The sequence below is a fragment of the Myotis lucifugus genome, unplaced genomic scaffold (assembly GCF_000147115.1).
Source record: "Myotis lucifugus unplaced genomic scaffold, Myoluc2.0 scaffold_2, whole genome shotgun sequence".
NCBI lineage: Eukaryota > Metazoa > Chordata > Mammalia > Chiroptera > Vespertilionidae > Myotis > Myotis lucifugus.
In genome coordinates this window covers 16,433,245-16,450,050 of record NW_005871050.1, presented here as the reverse complement: position 1 = coordinate 16,450,050, position 16,806 = coordinate 16,433,245, and the positions used below count along the sequence as shown (strand labels likewise).

General features: G+C 39.5%; 1 protein-coding gene across 3 annotated transcripts; it reads right to left on the bottom strand.

Moving 5' to 3' along the window:
* Positions 1-2,988: 2,988 nt before the first annotated feature.
* On the bottom strand, positions 2,989-7,921 carry C1GALT1C1 (C1GALT1 specific chaperone 1). Of its 3 annotated transcripts, none has more exons than XM_014458856.2 (3): positions 7,667-7,921; positions 7,388-7,427; positions 2,989-5,638 (listed from the first exon to the last, which is right to left on the bottom strand). In XM_014458856.2, the coding sequence occupies exons 2-3, from the start codon at positions 7,407-7,409 to the stop codon at positions 4,677-4,679; spliced, it is 984 nt and encodes a 327-aa protein (XP_014314342.1). In that variant the 5' UTR covers positions 7,410-7,427; positions 7,667-7,921; the 3' UTR covers positions 2,989-4,676. The 3 variants fall into 3 exon arrangements, with proteins under 3 accessions (XP_014314342.1, XP_006082206.1, XP_006082207.1); XM_006082144.3 differs by having other exon boundaries at positions 7,711-7,921; XM_006082145.3 differs by lacking the exon at positions 7,388-7,427 and having other exon boundaries at positions 7,711-7,921.
* Positions 7,922-16,806: the final 8,885 nt, after the last annotated feature.

Below are 16,806 nucleotides of genomic sequence, written 5' to 3'. Positions count from 1 at the left end.
CCAATCCACCTAGCCCTAAAAGGAACATCATATTCTTAACAAATGTAGGACAAATAAGTGGTACATCATCACCAGACTGTTTTCAGTAACTTTTCTAATACAAATGTGCCCTTTTAAAAAAAGGCCAAATAGGTGGGTTTGTTTAAATGCATTATAGGAGCATTTAAGATCTTGCTTACTGGTAATTGTCATCAATTTGGCTCAAATACAGGCACTGGGGATACAGTGAAAATGAGGTTGACAAGATTCCTGTTTTCATGGCACTACTTTGAGAGGCTCACAGGACACCTGTGTAGCTGACGCTCTCCGTCTTACTAGTATGTGATCAATGCAGGCAGAGCTGTGTATGAAGTTCCCTTCCCTGCCAATAATGACATTTGTGACACTGGGAAGTATAAAGAAGTCACAAAATAATGTGGACTTGGGCACAATGGTGGCACATCAAGAAGTACCATCCCCCCCCCCCAAAAAAAGAAATACCATCCCAGAGATTTATGTACAATATGCTCTATGTCTGCAGTATCTTGTACAAAACCAAACTACCTTTCATTGTGGTCATGGATAAAACTGACATCACTGATCACAGCTCTGCAGTGGAATGGATGCACGATTTTGAGGCTTTCAGAGATGCCTTGAATCAAGAGACTACATACATCAGTAACCCGACTTGTTCAGTGAGCTTGGTGTTAGATGAATTTTACAGCTCACTCAAGGTGGTAGGTGTATACTGTTCTGGGTACAGGCTCAGGTGAACACTTTGTGCAAGTCACCAGTGCTGTGATGACTAGGATAGTTTTTAACTTTATTGTAAGCCTACCTGTCATAATTTCAAATAAGAAAGTTATATAATCACAAATAGATTCACTTCTGTTCATCAGAGAGGTTTAAAGTTACATGTCCAAACCTGTCTCAGTAAGGAGGTGATGTTTACTAAAGTTTCATATACATATCTAGTAACCAGGTATAGACCCAGGCCCTGTTTGTATTGTACTTTTTTTTTTTTGTACTAGAGGCCCGGTGCACGAAATTCATGCACAGTGTGTGTGTGTGTGTGTGTGTGTGTGTGTGTGTACGCGTGTGTGTGTCCCTCAGCCCGGCCTGCACCCTCTCGCAATCTGGGACCCTCAGGGGATCTAAACTGGCAGTCAGACATCCCTTTCGCAATCCGGGACTGCTGGCTCCTAATTGCTCACCTGCCTGCCTGCCTGCCTGATCACCCCTAACCACTTGCCTGCCTGCCTGCCTGCCTGATTGCCTCTAACCCAGTGGTTCTCAACCTTCCTAATGTCGCGACCCTTTAATACAGTTCCTCATGTTGTGGTGACCCCAACCATAAAATTATTTTCGTTGCTACCTCATAACTGTAATTTTGCTACCTCATAACTGTAATTTTGCTAAATATCTGATATGCAGGATATATCTGATATGCAGGATGTATTTTCATTGTTACAAATTGAACATAATTAAAGCATAGTGTAATTATATATGTGTTTTCTGATGATCTTAGGCGACCCGTGAAAGGGTTGTTCAACCCCCAAAGGAGTCGCGACCCACAGGTTGAGAACTGCTGCTCTAACCACTTGCCTGCCTGCCTGATCACCCCTAACCACTCACCTGCCTGCCTGATTGCCCCTAACCGCCTCTGCTTTGGCCCAGCTGCCGTGGCTTCATCTGGAAGGTTGTTCAGCTGTCCAGTCTAATTAACATATTATGCTTTTATTATTATAGATTGTACTTTGACCTTAGTGCAAAGTACCCCTGGTGATTTACTCAAAGGCCATGGATTTGGGTTAGGTGTACATTCCATATGTAACAGTCATGGTAAGGGTTTACTCTACCTCCATTCTTCACAGTATCTTAGAATGTGGCACATTTCTCTTAAGGAATTTTATCCCTACCTGCAATGGTTCTGAAAGTGTGGTCTCTGGACCAAAAGCATAAACATCATCCGGGAAATTGTTAGACATGGGACACTGGAGACCTGAATAAGAAACTGGGAGTGGGGCCCAGCAATCTGTTTGAATCACTGCTCTAACTTAAACAGCCTGTGACAATTCCAGGCCAGGTGAATCTCAGGTATCAATCCTCATGTCCTTCTTTATCAGAGTACCCTGCCTTTGACCATCTGGTGTCTATTCTACAATTTAAACCTTCTAAAAATAAAAGTATTTAATTTTACTAAAAAATAAATGTATTACAGAAAAATCTGGGCATTATAAGTCAGATTTGACACATAAGCAATCTTTTAGCTAAAAAAAAGTCAAGGGGTCTAATCTGTAAATTGCTCCAAATCCAATGTTTCAATTTTGAGAAGGAAGATGTAGTCATTGAACTTGTGTAAGGAGATGGCCTGAGGCCTGCTAAGTCAGGTTGCAGTTTTCACTGTATTCAAGACAACCAGAAAGATAAATACAACTTTTAGAAGTTTCAAGTTTTTTCTCATTCATATCTCAGTCAATGGGTCTCACACTTCTGGAATTTGTTACACCCGTGTTGTCCAATATGGTAGCCACTAGCCATATGCAAAATACTAGAGGCCTGGTGCACAAAATTGGTGCACTCAGGGGGAAGGAGGTGGTCCCTCAGCCCGGCCTGTGCCCTTTCACAATCTGGGAGGCCTTGGGGGATGTCTGACTGATGGCTGGCAGTCGGATATCCTTAGTGCTGCCGTGGAGTGCACTGACCACCAGGGGGCAGCTCCTGCATTGAGCGTCTGCTCCCTGGTGGTCAGTGCATATCATAGTGATCGGTCCTTCTGCTGTTTGGTTGATTTGCATATTAGCTTTTATTATATAGGATATTCACAATCACGATCAGTTTCTCTTAGACTTCATTCTTCTCAACTATCCCCCCAAATAATGGTGGGGTTAGAGTTACAGTTTTTGGCTTTGAATGCATGGTAACCATGACCTCAGTATTATTTTCTATGTGACAGATTCAGATTTTATCTATAAGAATGGGTACAAATAAGTTCGAAGAGACAGCATGTTAAGACAACCAACATTTTATAAATGTTATTACAGAGTTACATTATGAACAAATACTTATGTATAAAAATATAATCAAGAGCATCAATTTGGTTTACTAGTAAAAGCAACTGTTACCTTAGCACCCATTAGGAAATTGAACAATGGAATGCATTCACTGATATATTTATTACAACTATATGTCAATACACTAATGTAACCAAACATAATATAGTAGACACTTAATATATTGGTGTTGGGGGCAAGATGGCCCTCATAAACTGGTGTTATAATCAGTGAGATACCATTTATCATTGGACTCACAGTGAACATGACTTGATTTGTAGTAATTGCATCTGAGACCACATATTAAGTTGCTTGATAAAGGGGTTTTATTATTTTTCAAAATAACCCTTCATTTTAACAAAAATTTCCAATACGGAAAATCAGATAATTTAAAACAAAAGGTTTTTTACACACTACTCTGATGATCAATAATTTGAAGCCCAAGGTCCTCTTGAGGAAATTTCTGGTTTGCAAAAGCTGTGGGAGACCATTAACTTCATGAGCCCAGTTACAGGAAATACTGATCTCTAAAATACCATGGTCTCACACGCTATGGGGCCTTTATGGATCTAATTTAATTGAGCATGTGCAGGCCCAATTATAGGACAAATCAGCTCCAAGTATTTCACACATTTATAAGCACAGGAGCTATTATATTCACCACTGGATAAAACTTCTGGGTAGCCACTTAAATTAGACAAATGGTATGGTACTCCAAGGTGAACGGTGAGGTTAAGGCTTCCACACCAAAACCAGTTGGAATATGGTACAAGCATGAACATGGGGAAAAATTTCAAAATTTGAACAGGTAAACAAAACTAGGAAAGAGTCAACTCAGGTTAAATGAAACTGCCCGATTGCCAAAAGTTTTTCAAAGGAGACTTCCACAGAACTCATTTGCCCAGCAAGAGTAAATAAATTTCAATTGATATAGTTTTATCTGAGACACAGCTGAGCTACAAGTCACCAGTGCTGTAGTCACCACTCCAATTTCAGTATTTGCATAAAGAAGTACAGAGAGTTACATTGAAATTGTGTATGCTAAGGAATGCCATTAGATTAGCTCCCAGGAAAATTATTAAACTCTGTAATTGTCAACTTTTCTCTCAAGGATGGATGTCAACTTCCACTTTTACATTGGTTGGGAACATTTCCTTCGTTGTTTGTGTATTTTTGAGAAAGCAAAATCATTGGCACTTGCAGAGGCTTAGAACATAAACCAACATTAGAAGTAATGGAAACAGCTAAAAGTTTTACTTTAATCACAAATTAAGAACTAGAGATTCACTTACATATCTTAGAAAGCTAAAAAGACATGTTAAAATTTTAACCAGTCAGCAAAAATATGTGCCGGATTTTAATGTTCATAATTTAGAATTTATTACATAAATATATTTATAAATATATGCTTGATTTGCAAAATTATTCTTAAAACACTTCTTTCCAACATGTTTGACATTTTCATATGTTTTAAGGAAAAAACTCATCCTATTTAAATTTTAATGTGTGATTAAACAAGTGTCACCAAACTGAAAAAGAGAAATAAAAAGAAACATACTGCTGTACTGGATATGTAGTTGTTACTACAAATAATGACAACACATGTCCTATACAGTGATCATATACATGCTCTTATTTTATTTTTCAGTCATTGTCAGAAACATTTGGAGGTAAGAAAACCAACGCATCATTGAAAATATGCCCAAATGCCCTAAGACGGTATACTCCATACATCATCACATGCATTTGATTAGGAGTCAGCCCATTAAAAGTAACAGCCATATCTGAACAACATCCTTCTACTACCTGGTTAGGTTGATTAGCCATTGCCTCTTTAATAAAAAGCCCAACAGATTTGGTATTAAATATATTTTTTCCTTCAGAATCTTCTGCATTTTCTGCAAACACTCCCGCATATTTCAGGCAGACTGCTAGCTGCTTATCTTCAGATATCTTCCAAATCATCCCTCCCTGTTCAGGACACTTTTCAGGGAACTTGAGAAGTCTGTTAAGTTTTTTCATTGATTCAATACTTAAGACAATTCCTCCTTCCAGAGTCACATAATCAAGTTCTCCAGATTTTTCAGTGTGGCCTAGATAGAAAGGGTGTGATGGATCCTTTTTTAACAAAAAGTACTTTAAATTTTCAATAATAGCAAATGTTGAGGGGCGTGCAAGGAAGAACCAGTTGTAATGGTCTCTGTATTTGTCAAAGGCGTATTTATAAGCTTTTCTCATCATTAACCACATGTCATTTGTTTCCATGTTAATTGACTCAAACACTTTAACCTTTTCAGAACTGAAGAACTCTGCTTTGTCACAGTGTTTGGTCCAGGTCTCCTTCACTGCAGCCCAAAGACTCACATCTTTAGGTTTTACAAGGATGATACAGTATACCCGAAAGCTCTTACTGAGCTCCATGCGTTCCTTCTCTGAAATTTTCAAGATATCTTCTTTTTTAGGAGGTTGTATGTGATGATGCTCATGGTGGTACATTTTATTTCCATAACCAATCTTAATATGTCCTAGCATAGTGATTAAGGCACAGAAAATGCTTCCCAGCATCATACCCTTCAAAAATGAACTGCTTTCAGAAAGCATTTTTCCTATAAAGAAGAAAAAAATTCTTAGGATACTTAACAGAAAAATATTAGTTTACTTATTTGATTTGGTATTCCTTATACAAATACCTTTTGCTCTTAACATTAAAAGAAGGTTCCCAAGTTTGAAATAAGTTAGTTGCATATAGTACCAAGGAGTCTATAAATCATGAGCTTCCAATTTATACTGTTCAGTATAAACTGGAACTTTGCAGCAACACCTCTATGCAGTAGAATTTTTCTGGGAGGTTATTTTTGTACTTCATCTATGGGGATTTAATTACCCAAGCACTAAATCAAAGCATTAACCTGAGAAACCAATGTTTCATAGCTTACCTTTTTATAATCCCCTTTAAAGGAATTTAGTTTCACAAGCTTGCATTATATTATTTAAATACCTCTGCAGATATAAATAGACTTTTATATCAAAACTTTCAATTGAACAGATAATACCACCAACAATGGACAAATTACCAATGGTATCTGTGCTGGCATTTTGTGTTCTCAACCTGGTGCTTTATTTAACTGATGGCTGCTATCCTTAGGTGTTTTGAGTATATTTAAAACAAGTTTCTTGAGACTGACACCATATATGTTAATATTTACCCTTTTGTTCCTAAGACTAAATGGTTTCCAATAAGTATCCCAACTAGCTTATGCAATAAAAGCCCATAATGAAAATAAATTATTTGCATAAGAACTGAGTCAATATAGGCATATCTAGGAACCATTAGTGACCATTTTTATTTCCTCCCAAGGCATTTTCTTATTTTGGGGGGCAGTACAAGGGGTGAGGTCTACATTTTTATTTCAATTAGAAATGAAAAGCCAACATTAAATACAACTATTGAGATTTTCCCCAATTTCCCCTCTATCTCCACAAGAAATGGTTCTATTTAGCTACTGAGATTTTTCCCTTTGACTCTGAAAGTTGAAAGGGGTCTTAGAAGCTACTTAATGTCATTTCTCATTTTACAGATAGGGAAACAGAGGGTCAAAAGAGTTTAAGTAATTGACCCAAAGTCACGTAATTAATCAATGGTAGGACTGAAGTAGAAATTAAATCTCTTGACATCAGTCTAATGTTTTTTTTCTATTAGAGAATAATGATCTCAGCAATGTTTCTACCCATATTATCGATAACTTAATAAACAAGTTACAGAATAACCTTGTTTTCCTACAAATGAAAAAAATGTGGGATTTGTTAGCCACAATTGACATTTTGCACACATTACTATATTGCTACAAGCAAACCATCCCTTGATTTTCTTCCAGAGGAAATGGACTTTGACTTCTACTAGAAGGACAGGTGTGGGATAGCTTGGCAGATGTAATTCCTTAATGGGGGTGGGAGGTAGGGAAAGAGGAAGGACGGTTTCTTGTGTCACCCATGGAACTTTTAAATAAACACAGCTCTAAGGAGGAAAATAGAATTGACAGAAAACAAGTTCTACCTAATATTACAATTGTCAGATGCACTTTATAATTCAGATAAGATTTTGGCATTTCATCTTCTGGCCAATATGTGATAATTCACACGTCTCCCAGCTTGATAAGGGCATATGTACGTCAGAATTCTTCCAATGGGGATTCTACTCATGTATTACTCGCACCAATTATTCTAAGGGATATATATATATTTTTCCATTAAGGGAGACAGAAAAAAATTACACTGGAGATGAACATGATGGGATATTTGGTGCAGAGGAGAGGGAAACTTAAAACGGCGCAGGGCACAAATGAAGCATATCTTACCAGAGTGGTTTTTGAGATGCATCTTTTTAGGTGAAGATAGCTGGGGGTGGAATATGGAAAAGGGAGGAGGATTAAATGGAGACCAGAAGTGAGAGGGAGGTCATGGTCACCTTAAGACCCCACTGAAGGGCCAAGAAGGGCCTCCAGGAAGGTGGCTCTAAGTATCTCTCCCCCCATCCCCAACTACTCCCACTGCACCTGCCCGGGGAACCCCGCCTAGAGCATGCTGGGAGTCGGCTAGGACCCTGGCCACCCGGAAAAGAGGGACGGGGCGGGCACCTCTGGGGGTCGCTCCGGGTGCAGGCTGATGCCCAGGCACTCACCCGCGTCTAGAAAGACTCAGGGGTGGGAAAGCGCAGCCGCGCAAGGCTTTTCTCTCACGTTCGCGTGCCCCTCGGTTACGCTCTTGGCTGGGCTGCTCTAGATGCAGGCGGTGTCCTCTCGTTGGTTTCGCTGAAAGTGGGGAGGGCCAGGAAGTGGACGCCGGGAAGGCGGGGCAGCGGGGCGGGACAAACGAACCCTTGGCCTGGCGGAGCGGCGGGCCGGCGGAGAAGTGGGAAGGGCGGCGCGCACGCAGCACGCAGCACGCCCCTTTTCCCCGCCCCCTGCCGAGGTCAGAGAAGTGCGTCCTGCTGGCGTGACCTGCACGCTGGTCTGTACCCAATGGGACCTCCAGAGAGACCTGCGTGCGTCTGACCTGCTGACACCTCCTACCTCTTCACTTTCCCTGCGTGGAAGCTGCGAGAGCTCGGGAGAACTAGCGAGAGCGTTGCTCTTGCCGCTCTAGTGTCAGATTTGTTAATGTTTTCTCTAACATTTGCCGTCGTCATTGCACCCACTAATTAACAGAAGGTGCTCAACCCGGTACTACTGGGCTGGGACGAAAATGCAAGGCACAGAAATAGTTATCAAATTACGAGGGCAAGGATTCGCTATGGTTTTTGGAATGGCATCTGAAGCCTCAGTCTGGAATCCAAGCCTGTCTTCACTGCGTCCTGTGGTATGCTGGGAAAGTTACTTCACCTTGCTATGCCTCAGGCCCCTTCTTTGTAAAGTACGGGAAATACCACTGTAGTGCTATCTCATAGGAGATTAAATGAGAGTGCATATGACTCCATCAGCAAAAGGTCAAGCATAAAGTAAGCATTCGTTAAATGTTGACTATTATTTTCACCCCTGCATCACTAGTAGTTAGCCCAGTGCTAGCAGTAGACAGTACATATTTGTGGAATTAATGAATGCTAGAGCTACAGAAGAGGAACCAGGACCAGGATAAGGCACTTCCTAAAGGTTACAGAGAAATTAAAGGCAGTGGTGGGACTAGAACCCAGGTCCTAATTAAAAGTGCAGAACTCTCCGCTAAACATGTTATGTGCCTTTTAAAATTAATTTTTGTGGCAGACAGGTTTTTTTTCCCTTCTAAAAAGCACAAAGTCTTACAAATATTTTAAATGTACTGTTAGTAGGTTCCATCCAAATAACATTGAATGGTGACTTAGGCCTGAGTTTCTAAAGACAATATACTTGAGTATTGGCAATGGTCCAGCGTAGATGGAAGGTTTCAAGAAGCACTGAAACAATGGGCAAATAGATTTTAGGAATTTACTATCCTGGTAGCACTACCCTAAATTCTGGAGTTATAGTGGTGAACAAAATTAGCCCCCCCCCCCCTTTGGAGCTCTCAGCGTAGCAGGGAAAAAAGACAAATTATTCATTACAAACAATTATAATGGTGTTATGTTCTTTAAAGGAATACAAAAACCAATTTTAGTACTGGAAAGTTTGCAGAGTATCTTCACTATATTTTGTTAAATATATATTGTCTATTTTCACATCATATATATAAATATGTACATATGTACATACATAGGTAAGTGAAATGAGTTGCAGAATAATGCGTATAGTATGATTATACTTTGGTGAAAGCAAACAAAATTTTATATATGTACACATATTTTTTATCTGTTTGTATGAGCAAGGAGAGTTGTGGAAGGCTCCTCAGCAGGCTGTTACTATGTATTACATCAGGAAGTCCAGGTGTGGGTGATTACTTTTGTCTTTATACATCCTCGTATTGCGTTGTTCCACTGGTTATAATAAGCATTTGCTATTTTTGAATTTGAAGAATAGCTAATAAAGGGATCTTTAAAATTAGAGGGACAAAATGTTTAAGAGGAAAAGAAACCAGTAAAAGTACCCTTTAAAGAATGAAATCTTACCTTTTGTGACAGCATGGATGGACCTGGAAGGTATTATGCTAAGGGAAGTAAGTCAGACAGAAAAGACAAATACCATATGGTTTTACTTATATGTGAAATCTAATGAACAAAATAAACAAAGTAGGAACAGACTCATAGATACAGAGAACAGACTGACAGTTGTCAGAGGGAGAGGGTTGGTGGCCTAGGTAAAAATGTGAAGGAATTAAGCAGTACAAATTGGTAGTTACAGAATAGCCACAGAGATGTAGATTACAACATAGGGACTATAGTCAGTAATATCATGATAACTCTGTATGGGGCCAAATGGGTACTTGAAGCAGTAGGGGAGCCACTCTGTAAAGTACATGATTTTCTAACCACTTTACATCTGAAATTAATACAGAATAATGTTGAATGTATACTAATTGGAAAATTTAAAAAAAGAAATTAAAAAAAGAAACCAACAGACTAACTAGAAAAAAAGTAATTCAGGGGACAGAAAATTTGGGATAACCTAATGAGCAGTCTATGCACTGTATATAAGACAGAAAAATAACATGCAGTTAATGTCTGTTAAAATTAAGAATATTTATACTCTTTGGCCCAGCAAACCCACTTCTTGTGATCTCTCCTCCAGAAATTAAAGCACCAAAATGTAAGGCTAAATGTATAAGGCAAATGCATTGTTATTTATAATAGCAAAAGTAGGGAATATCCATCAATAAGAGAATAGTTGAATTAATTATGGTGCATCCACGTAGTGGAATAGTAAGCATAAAATAAACATCTTATTTCAGTAACCTGCATTAAACACTTCACTAAACATACTAACCTGCACCTTGTGGGGGAGGGTTACTTTTGAGTTTGGTTGCCTTCATGTACCCAGTAGGTAAAGCAGAATTGCATTCAAAACTGACAACCCTGCATTTTTGGTAAAGCCCTCCTGCCAAGTATATGCATTATTCAGCATGAGAAGTGATTAATATCTAGTAATTGGTGATTCACTTGCATATGAGCGCTCAAATTTTCAAAACCACTGGGAAGGCCTTTGGGAAATGAATATGGCTTTCTACAACAGTTCATTGGAATAATAAATATTGAAGAAAATATAAGGTTGTTTTCTACATAACATCTTTTTGGAGGGTTAAAAATGTCTTCTGTATTTATCAACATTAAGTACCTCTGGTACATGTACCTATTCTGCCTAGAGTTTCACAACTGTTCATCTTCAATAAACAAATTCCCTTGACTGAGCAAATTCATTATTGTTTCCATTTGAGTATAGTTTAGTCCAGGGGTGGGCAAACTTTTTGACTCGAGGGCCACAATGGGTTCTTAAACTGGACCGGAGGGCCGGAACAAAAGCATGGATGGAGTGTTTGTGTGAACTAATATAAATTCAAAGTAAACATCATTACATAAAAGGGTACGATCTTTTTTTTTTTTTAGTTTTATTCATTTCAAACGGGCCGGATCCGGCCCGCAGGCCGTAGTTTGCCCACGGCTGGTTTAGTCCCTAAATGAATCTCATTTGTGTGTTCAGACATAGTTATGTTTACAATCTTGTTTCAAAAATATTTTTCCAGCTCTGGCCGGTTTGGCTCAATGGATAGAGCGTCGGCCTGCGGACTGAAGGGTCCCAGGTTCAATTCCGGTCAAGGGCATGTACCTTGGTTGTGGGCACATCCCCAGTAGGGGGTGTGCAGGAGGCAGCTGATCAATGTTTCTCTCTCATTGATGTTTCTCTCTCATTGATGTTTCTCTCTCATCGATGTTTCTAACTCTCTATCCCTCTCCCTTCCTCTCTGTGGAAAATCAATAAAATATATTTTTAAAAAATGTTTTTCCATTTGATGGCTGTCTGAGAGCTTTCCTTTTTTTAAAAACCCGTTTGCCTGCCAACAAATATATATTATGTGTTTGCAGTAGGTCAGGCACTGTGCTAGGTATTGTTTCCTTTAGAAACTTTACTATGGGAAATTTCAAACATATACAGAAATAGAGAGAAAAGTACAATGAAACCACATGTTCTTTTTGGGAAGCTTTAACATAAATTCAAAGCCAATCTTGTTCATCGTTCATCTCTATCACTTCCACTTTCCTCCCAGGTTATTGTGAAGCATCTTTAGGACATATAATTTCATCCACAAACATTTCAAAATGTATTTACAAGAAATAAAGGCTTCTTAATCCCCCCTCCCCACAATACCACTAGACAACTAAAAATGAATAGTTCTTTAATATAACCAAGCATCCAGTCAGTTCAAATTACCAATAATATCACAAATATCATGCTTATTTTTAATAATCCAAATCCAAATAGTCTACACATTGTGATTGGTTTTTGTGTCTCAAAAGTCTCTTTTTTGTCTATAGGTTCTCTCGCTTTCTCCACTCTCTCCACCCTGCCTTGATATTTTTTTGTTGAAGAGATCTGTTTTTTGTCTTGTACAGTTAACCACAGTCTGTGCAGGTAGCCTCATCCTGTTTCTTTAATATGTTTCTCTGTCCTTTGTGTTCCTTACTAGTATAAGCAAGTAGTTGGATCAAAAGTAGGGTTGCCAGATTGAGCAAATAAAAATACAGGGTGCCCAGTTAAAATTGAATTTCAGATAATCAACAAATACTCATTTAGTCTAAGCATGTTCCAAATATAATGCATAGGACACACTAAATATTGCATGGGGCATGCTTAGACTAAAAAAAATTATTGTTTATCTGAAATTCAATTTTAACTTGGCATCGTGAATTTTATCTGGCAATTGTAACCCTAATTGTATCTGTCTCTCTTTTTTTAATCCTCACCAGAGGGTATTTTTCCATTGATTTTTAGAGAGTGGAAGAGAGGGGAAAGACAGGGAGAAATATCAATGTGAGAGGAACACATCGATTGGTTGCCTCCTGCATGTGCCCTGACCAGAGCCTGGGCCGGGGTGGAACCTGAAACCTAGGTATGTGATCTTGACCCCTTGACCGGAATCGAATCCAGGACCCTTCCATCCGCAGGCCGACGCTCTATCCAATGAGCCAAACTGGCTAGGGTGTGTCTATCTCTCTTTGTGCTGCCATTAATGCTTAATACCTAGATTCATAATTCATTAGAGTTGCATTATGGTGATCTAATTTTCCAAGGCATATTTTAAAGAGGAAGTTTGATGTAGTGATTAAGAGGTCAGGCTCTGGCATAGGAAGGATATAGTTTGAGCTCTGGCTCAGAGGTTTACTAGCTGTGTGACCAGAGGCAAGTTAGTTTCCTTCTCCCAGCCTTAGCTTCCTCATCTGTAAAACAAGGCTACTAAGAGTACCTATTTCATAAGATTTTTTTGAGGATCAGATGAGTATGTGGAGCATTTAGAACAATGCCCATACACAGTAGATATTCATAGGAGCTAGCTATTAGATCTAATGAGACTCTTGAATTATGACCTTTCAAATTCATGATTTTCCAATATTAAAAAATTTAAAGCCTACATTAAACAGTCAAGTTATATTTTCACATTATTAATAAAAATAACAATAAAGATTTATTGAATGAATAGCCTTTCATATTTGTCCAGTGACTGGTCTTATCCATTTTTTTTATATCTGGAGAATCTTGGGTTTAGGGTGGTGACTTGCTCTTGCTGTGTGTAAAAGTACACAATAGATCAAGGACAGGGTCCTATCCCAAGACTCTTTAAAAAATAAATACTTTTATTGATTTCAGAGAGAAAAGGAGAGGGAGAGAGTTAGAAACATCAATGATGAGAGAGAATCATTGATTGGCTGAGTCCTGCATGCTCCACACGGGATCGAGCCTACAACCTGGGCATGTGCCCTGACCAGGAATTGAACCCTGACCTTCTGGTTCATGGGTTGATGCTCAACCACTGAGCCATGCCAACAGGGGCCCAAGACTTTTTTGATGGAAAATATTAAGTGAGCAAAATTGTGTGGTCTTCCCTCTGTGCAGCTCTTTCATTTCTTGGTTCCAGTGACAATAATATCTTGCTTTCTTTTTCAACTTCTTGTTTCTTTCTCAAACTACTCCCTCCCTACCCCCATTCTTGGTGTCTCTTTCTCCTCTTCTGAGTGTAGTTGCTCCCCAAGGTTCTATCCTTGGGTCATTTTTATTGTTATATTCTCAACCTTTGATACCTACTTAATAGCTTCATCTATTCAAATAGCTTCAACCATTAACCTCCAGGAAGATGGTTTCCAAATCTGTATTTCTGGCCACTATCTCTTCCTGGAGTTTTGGACCCAAAATTGAATAACTTGTTTGATATCTCCATGTGGCTGTTTCAGAAGAATCTTACATTCAATGGGTCAGCTTATCTGGATCCAGATTTTAACCAATCAACTGTAAACAAACAAACAAGGAGAAAATTTGCTTAGTTACTGATGATATTTAGTATCTGGTGACATTAAAAGCTTAATGTTAACTTTTTAGAGGAGATAATTATATGTGGCTATGTTAAGACAATTTTCAGAAATATATATTGAAGTGTTTATGGATGATATCATATAATGTCTGGGATTTACTTCAAAATAATCCAGTTGGAGAGAGGAGGATGGGTAAAGGTATTGAAACAAGATTGACAATAACTCAATTATCAGTGAGTTGATAATTGTTGAGCTATGTAATGGGTACATAGGGCTTCAGTATCCTATTCTCTCTGCTTTTGTTTGTGTTTGGAAATTTGTGTAATAAAAATGTTAAAAGCTAAAAAGCATCCAAAACTAAATTTTTTTTAAAATATACTTTATTGATTTTTTACAGAGAGGAAGGGGGAGAGACAGATAGCCAGAAACATCGATGAGAGAGAAACATCGATCAGCCGCCTCCTGCACATCTCCCACTGGGGATGTGCCCGCAACCCAGGCACATGCCCCCGACCGGGATCGAACCCGGGACCCCCAAGTCCGCAGGCCGACGCTCTGCCCACTGAGCCAAACCGGTTTTGGCCAAAACTAAATTGATTAACCTTGCCTACATCCATTTCCTGACAATTTTTCTATTAATGTCCCCTTATCTTCTCAGTCACTTATGAAAACCCAAAGCTCTTTTATTTTTTAAAAATATATTTTATTGATTTGTTTTTTTTTACAGAGAGGAAGGGAGAGGGATAGAGAGTTAGAAACATTGATCAGCTGCCTCCTGCACATTCCCTACTGGGTATGTGCCCGCAACCAAGGTACATGCCCTTGACCGGAATCGAACCTGGGACCCTTGAGTCCGCAGGCCGACGCTCTATCCACTGAGCCAAACCGGTTAGGGCAACCCAAAGCTCTTTTAAGTTCCTTTTTCTCCCTGACTTCTACACCCAATCAGTTGCTAAGTCAGGCTGAGACCCTTTAGAGTGAATCCTGTTTCTATCCTTTCTTTTTCATTCAAACTGCTATCCTTCTAATAAGTTCCTCATTACTTCTTGCCTAAACTAGTGTAATGACATTCATAAATTCCTCCCTACTTCCAGTCCCTTCTTACTTGGTTTATGTAAAGCATGTAACATAGTGCTTGATACTTAATCCCTCCTCTCTTTGGCCTGACTTGTGAATTTATCTTCCTTACTGCTGCCTGCTTAGCCTTCTGATACATCATCATCCCTCTTCCCTGAGAGAGACTGCTCCTCACTCCCTTTCAGAATGCTTTCCTACCAATCCCTTCTGGATCCTGCAACCTCACTGCTGCCTCCACTTCACCCTAACTGCCATGTGGAGGAAGCATGTGTGACTGAATTAAGACTGATCTCTCAGTTCCAAAGTTAGATATAAGATCAGGGGAGTCTATACCTATAGACAAAATGGTCATACTAAATGTGAGTAAAAGAGAAGTTTTAAAGCTGCTTCTTGTCTCCCCAACTCAGTGGGGAAGAAAAGGAAGGATCTCTAGTCCAGAGGGATCTGCTTCTAGATCCAGGCAGGGAAGGATAAATGCTGATGGCAAAGGAGGAGCTTCATGGATATTACTCTTTTTTAAATTAATTTTAAAATATATTTTTATTGATTTCAGAGAGGAAGGGAGAGGGAGAGAGAGATAGAAACATCAATGGTGAGAGAGAATCATTGATTGGCTGCCTCCTGCATGCCCCACTCTGGGGATTGAGCCTGCAACCTGTGCATGTGCCCTGACTGGGAATCAAACCATGACCTCCTGGTTCATAGGTTGACAGTCAACAACTGAGCCACGCCAGCCGGGCAAGCTAGTGGCTTCTTTTTTTTAAAATAAATCTTTATTGTTCAGATTATTACAGTTGTTCCTCTTTTTCCCCCCCCATAGCTCCCCTCCACCCGGCTCCCACCCCACCCTCTGCCCTTACCCCCACCCCCCACTGTCCTCATCCATAGGAGTACAATTTTTGTCCAGTCTCTTCCCCGAACCTCCACACCCCTTTCCCTCCGAGAATTGTCAGTCCACTCCCTTTCTATGCCCCTGATTCTATTATATTTACCAGTCTATTCTGTCCATCAGATTTTTTTTATTCACTTGATTTTTAGATTCACTTGTTGATAGATATGTATTTATTGTTCATAATTTTTATCTTTACCCTTTTCTTCTTCTTCCTCTTCCTAAAGAATCCCTTTCAGCATTTCATATAATACTGGTTTGGTGGTGATGAACTCCTTTAGCTAGTGGCTTCTTGAGGAAATACATCTTTCCTCGTCTGGCTAAGGGAAGAAAAGCAAGAGCTGCCTCCACGGATCTCAGGAGCAGTATCAGCAGTATGGACTGAGGAAAGATCCTGTAGCCCAGGACTGTCCTAGAGAAATGGCTATAGAACATTTGCTTTTGGTGGTCTGGCTGGGTATAGTTCTGCTATGGAGAGAAGCCAAGCATTCAGGGACTGGACTGATCAAGCACAAAGAACCCCCATCCTTTAAAAAGAAAATTCTGTAAGTCAGCCAGTCACATTCTTCATTTTAAGCATAACACTTTGCAACTAAAACCAAACTGCTGTATTATAATCAAGATGCATCCGCCTGTTTTATATTTAAGGCCCACAGGCTTCAACTAATTTAAGGGAACCATCTGGTGAGAAAAAGAGAAAGTCTTATTACAAAGTGGCATTGATTTCAGGCTCAGGCCTCAAAAGGGATTGTCCGTGGGACCCCACCCAATTTCCTGTGTCAGTGCCCAGTGCTCCTGACCCTACAATTTGGGGAGAAAGGGCACAGCTTTGGAGTCAGACAGGTTTAATTTCTCCTCCAAGGCTCACAAACTAGGTACCTTGAGCC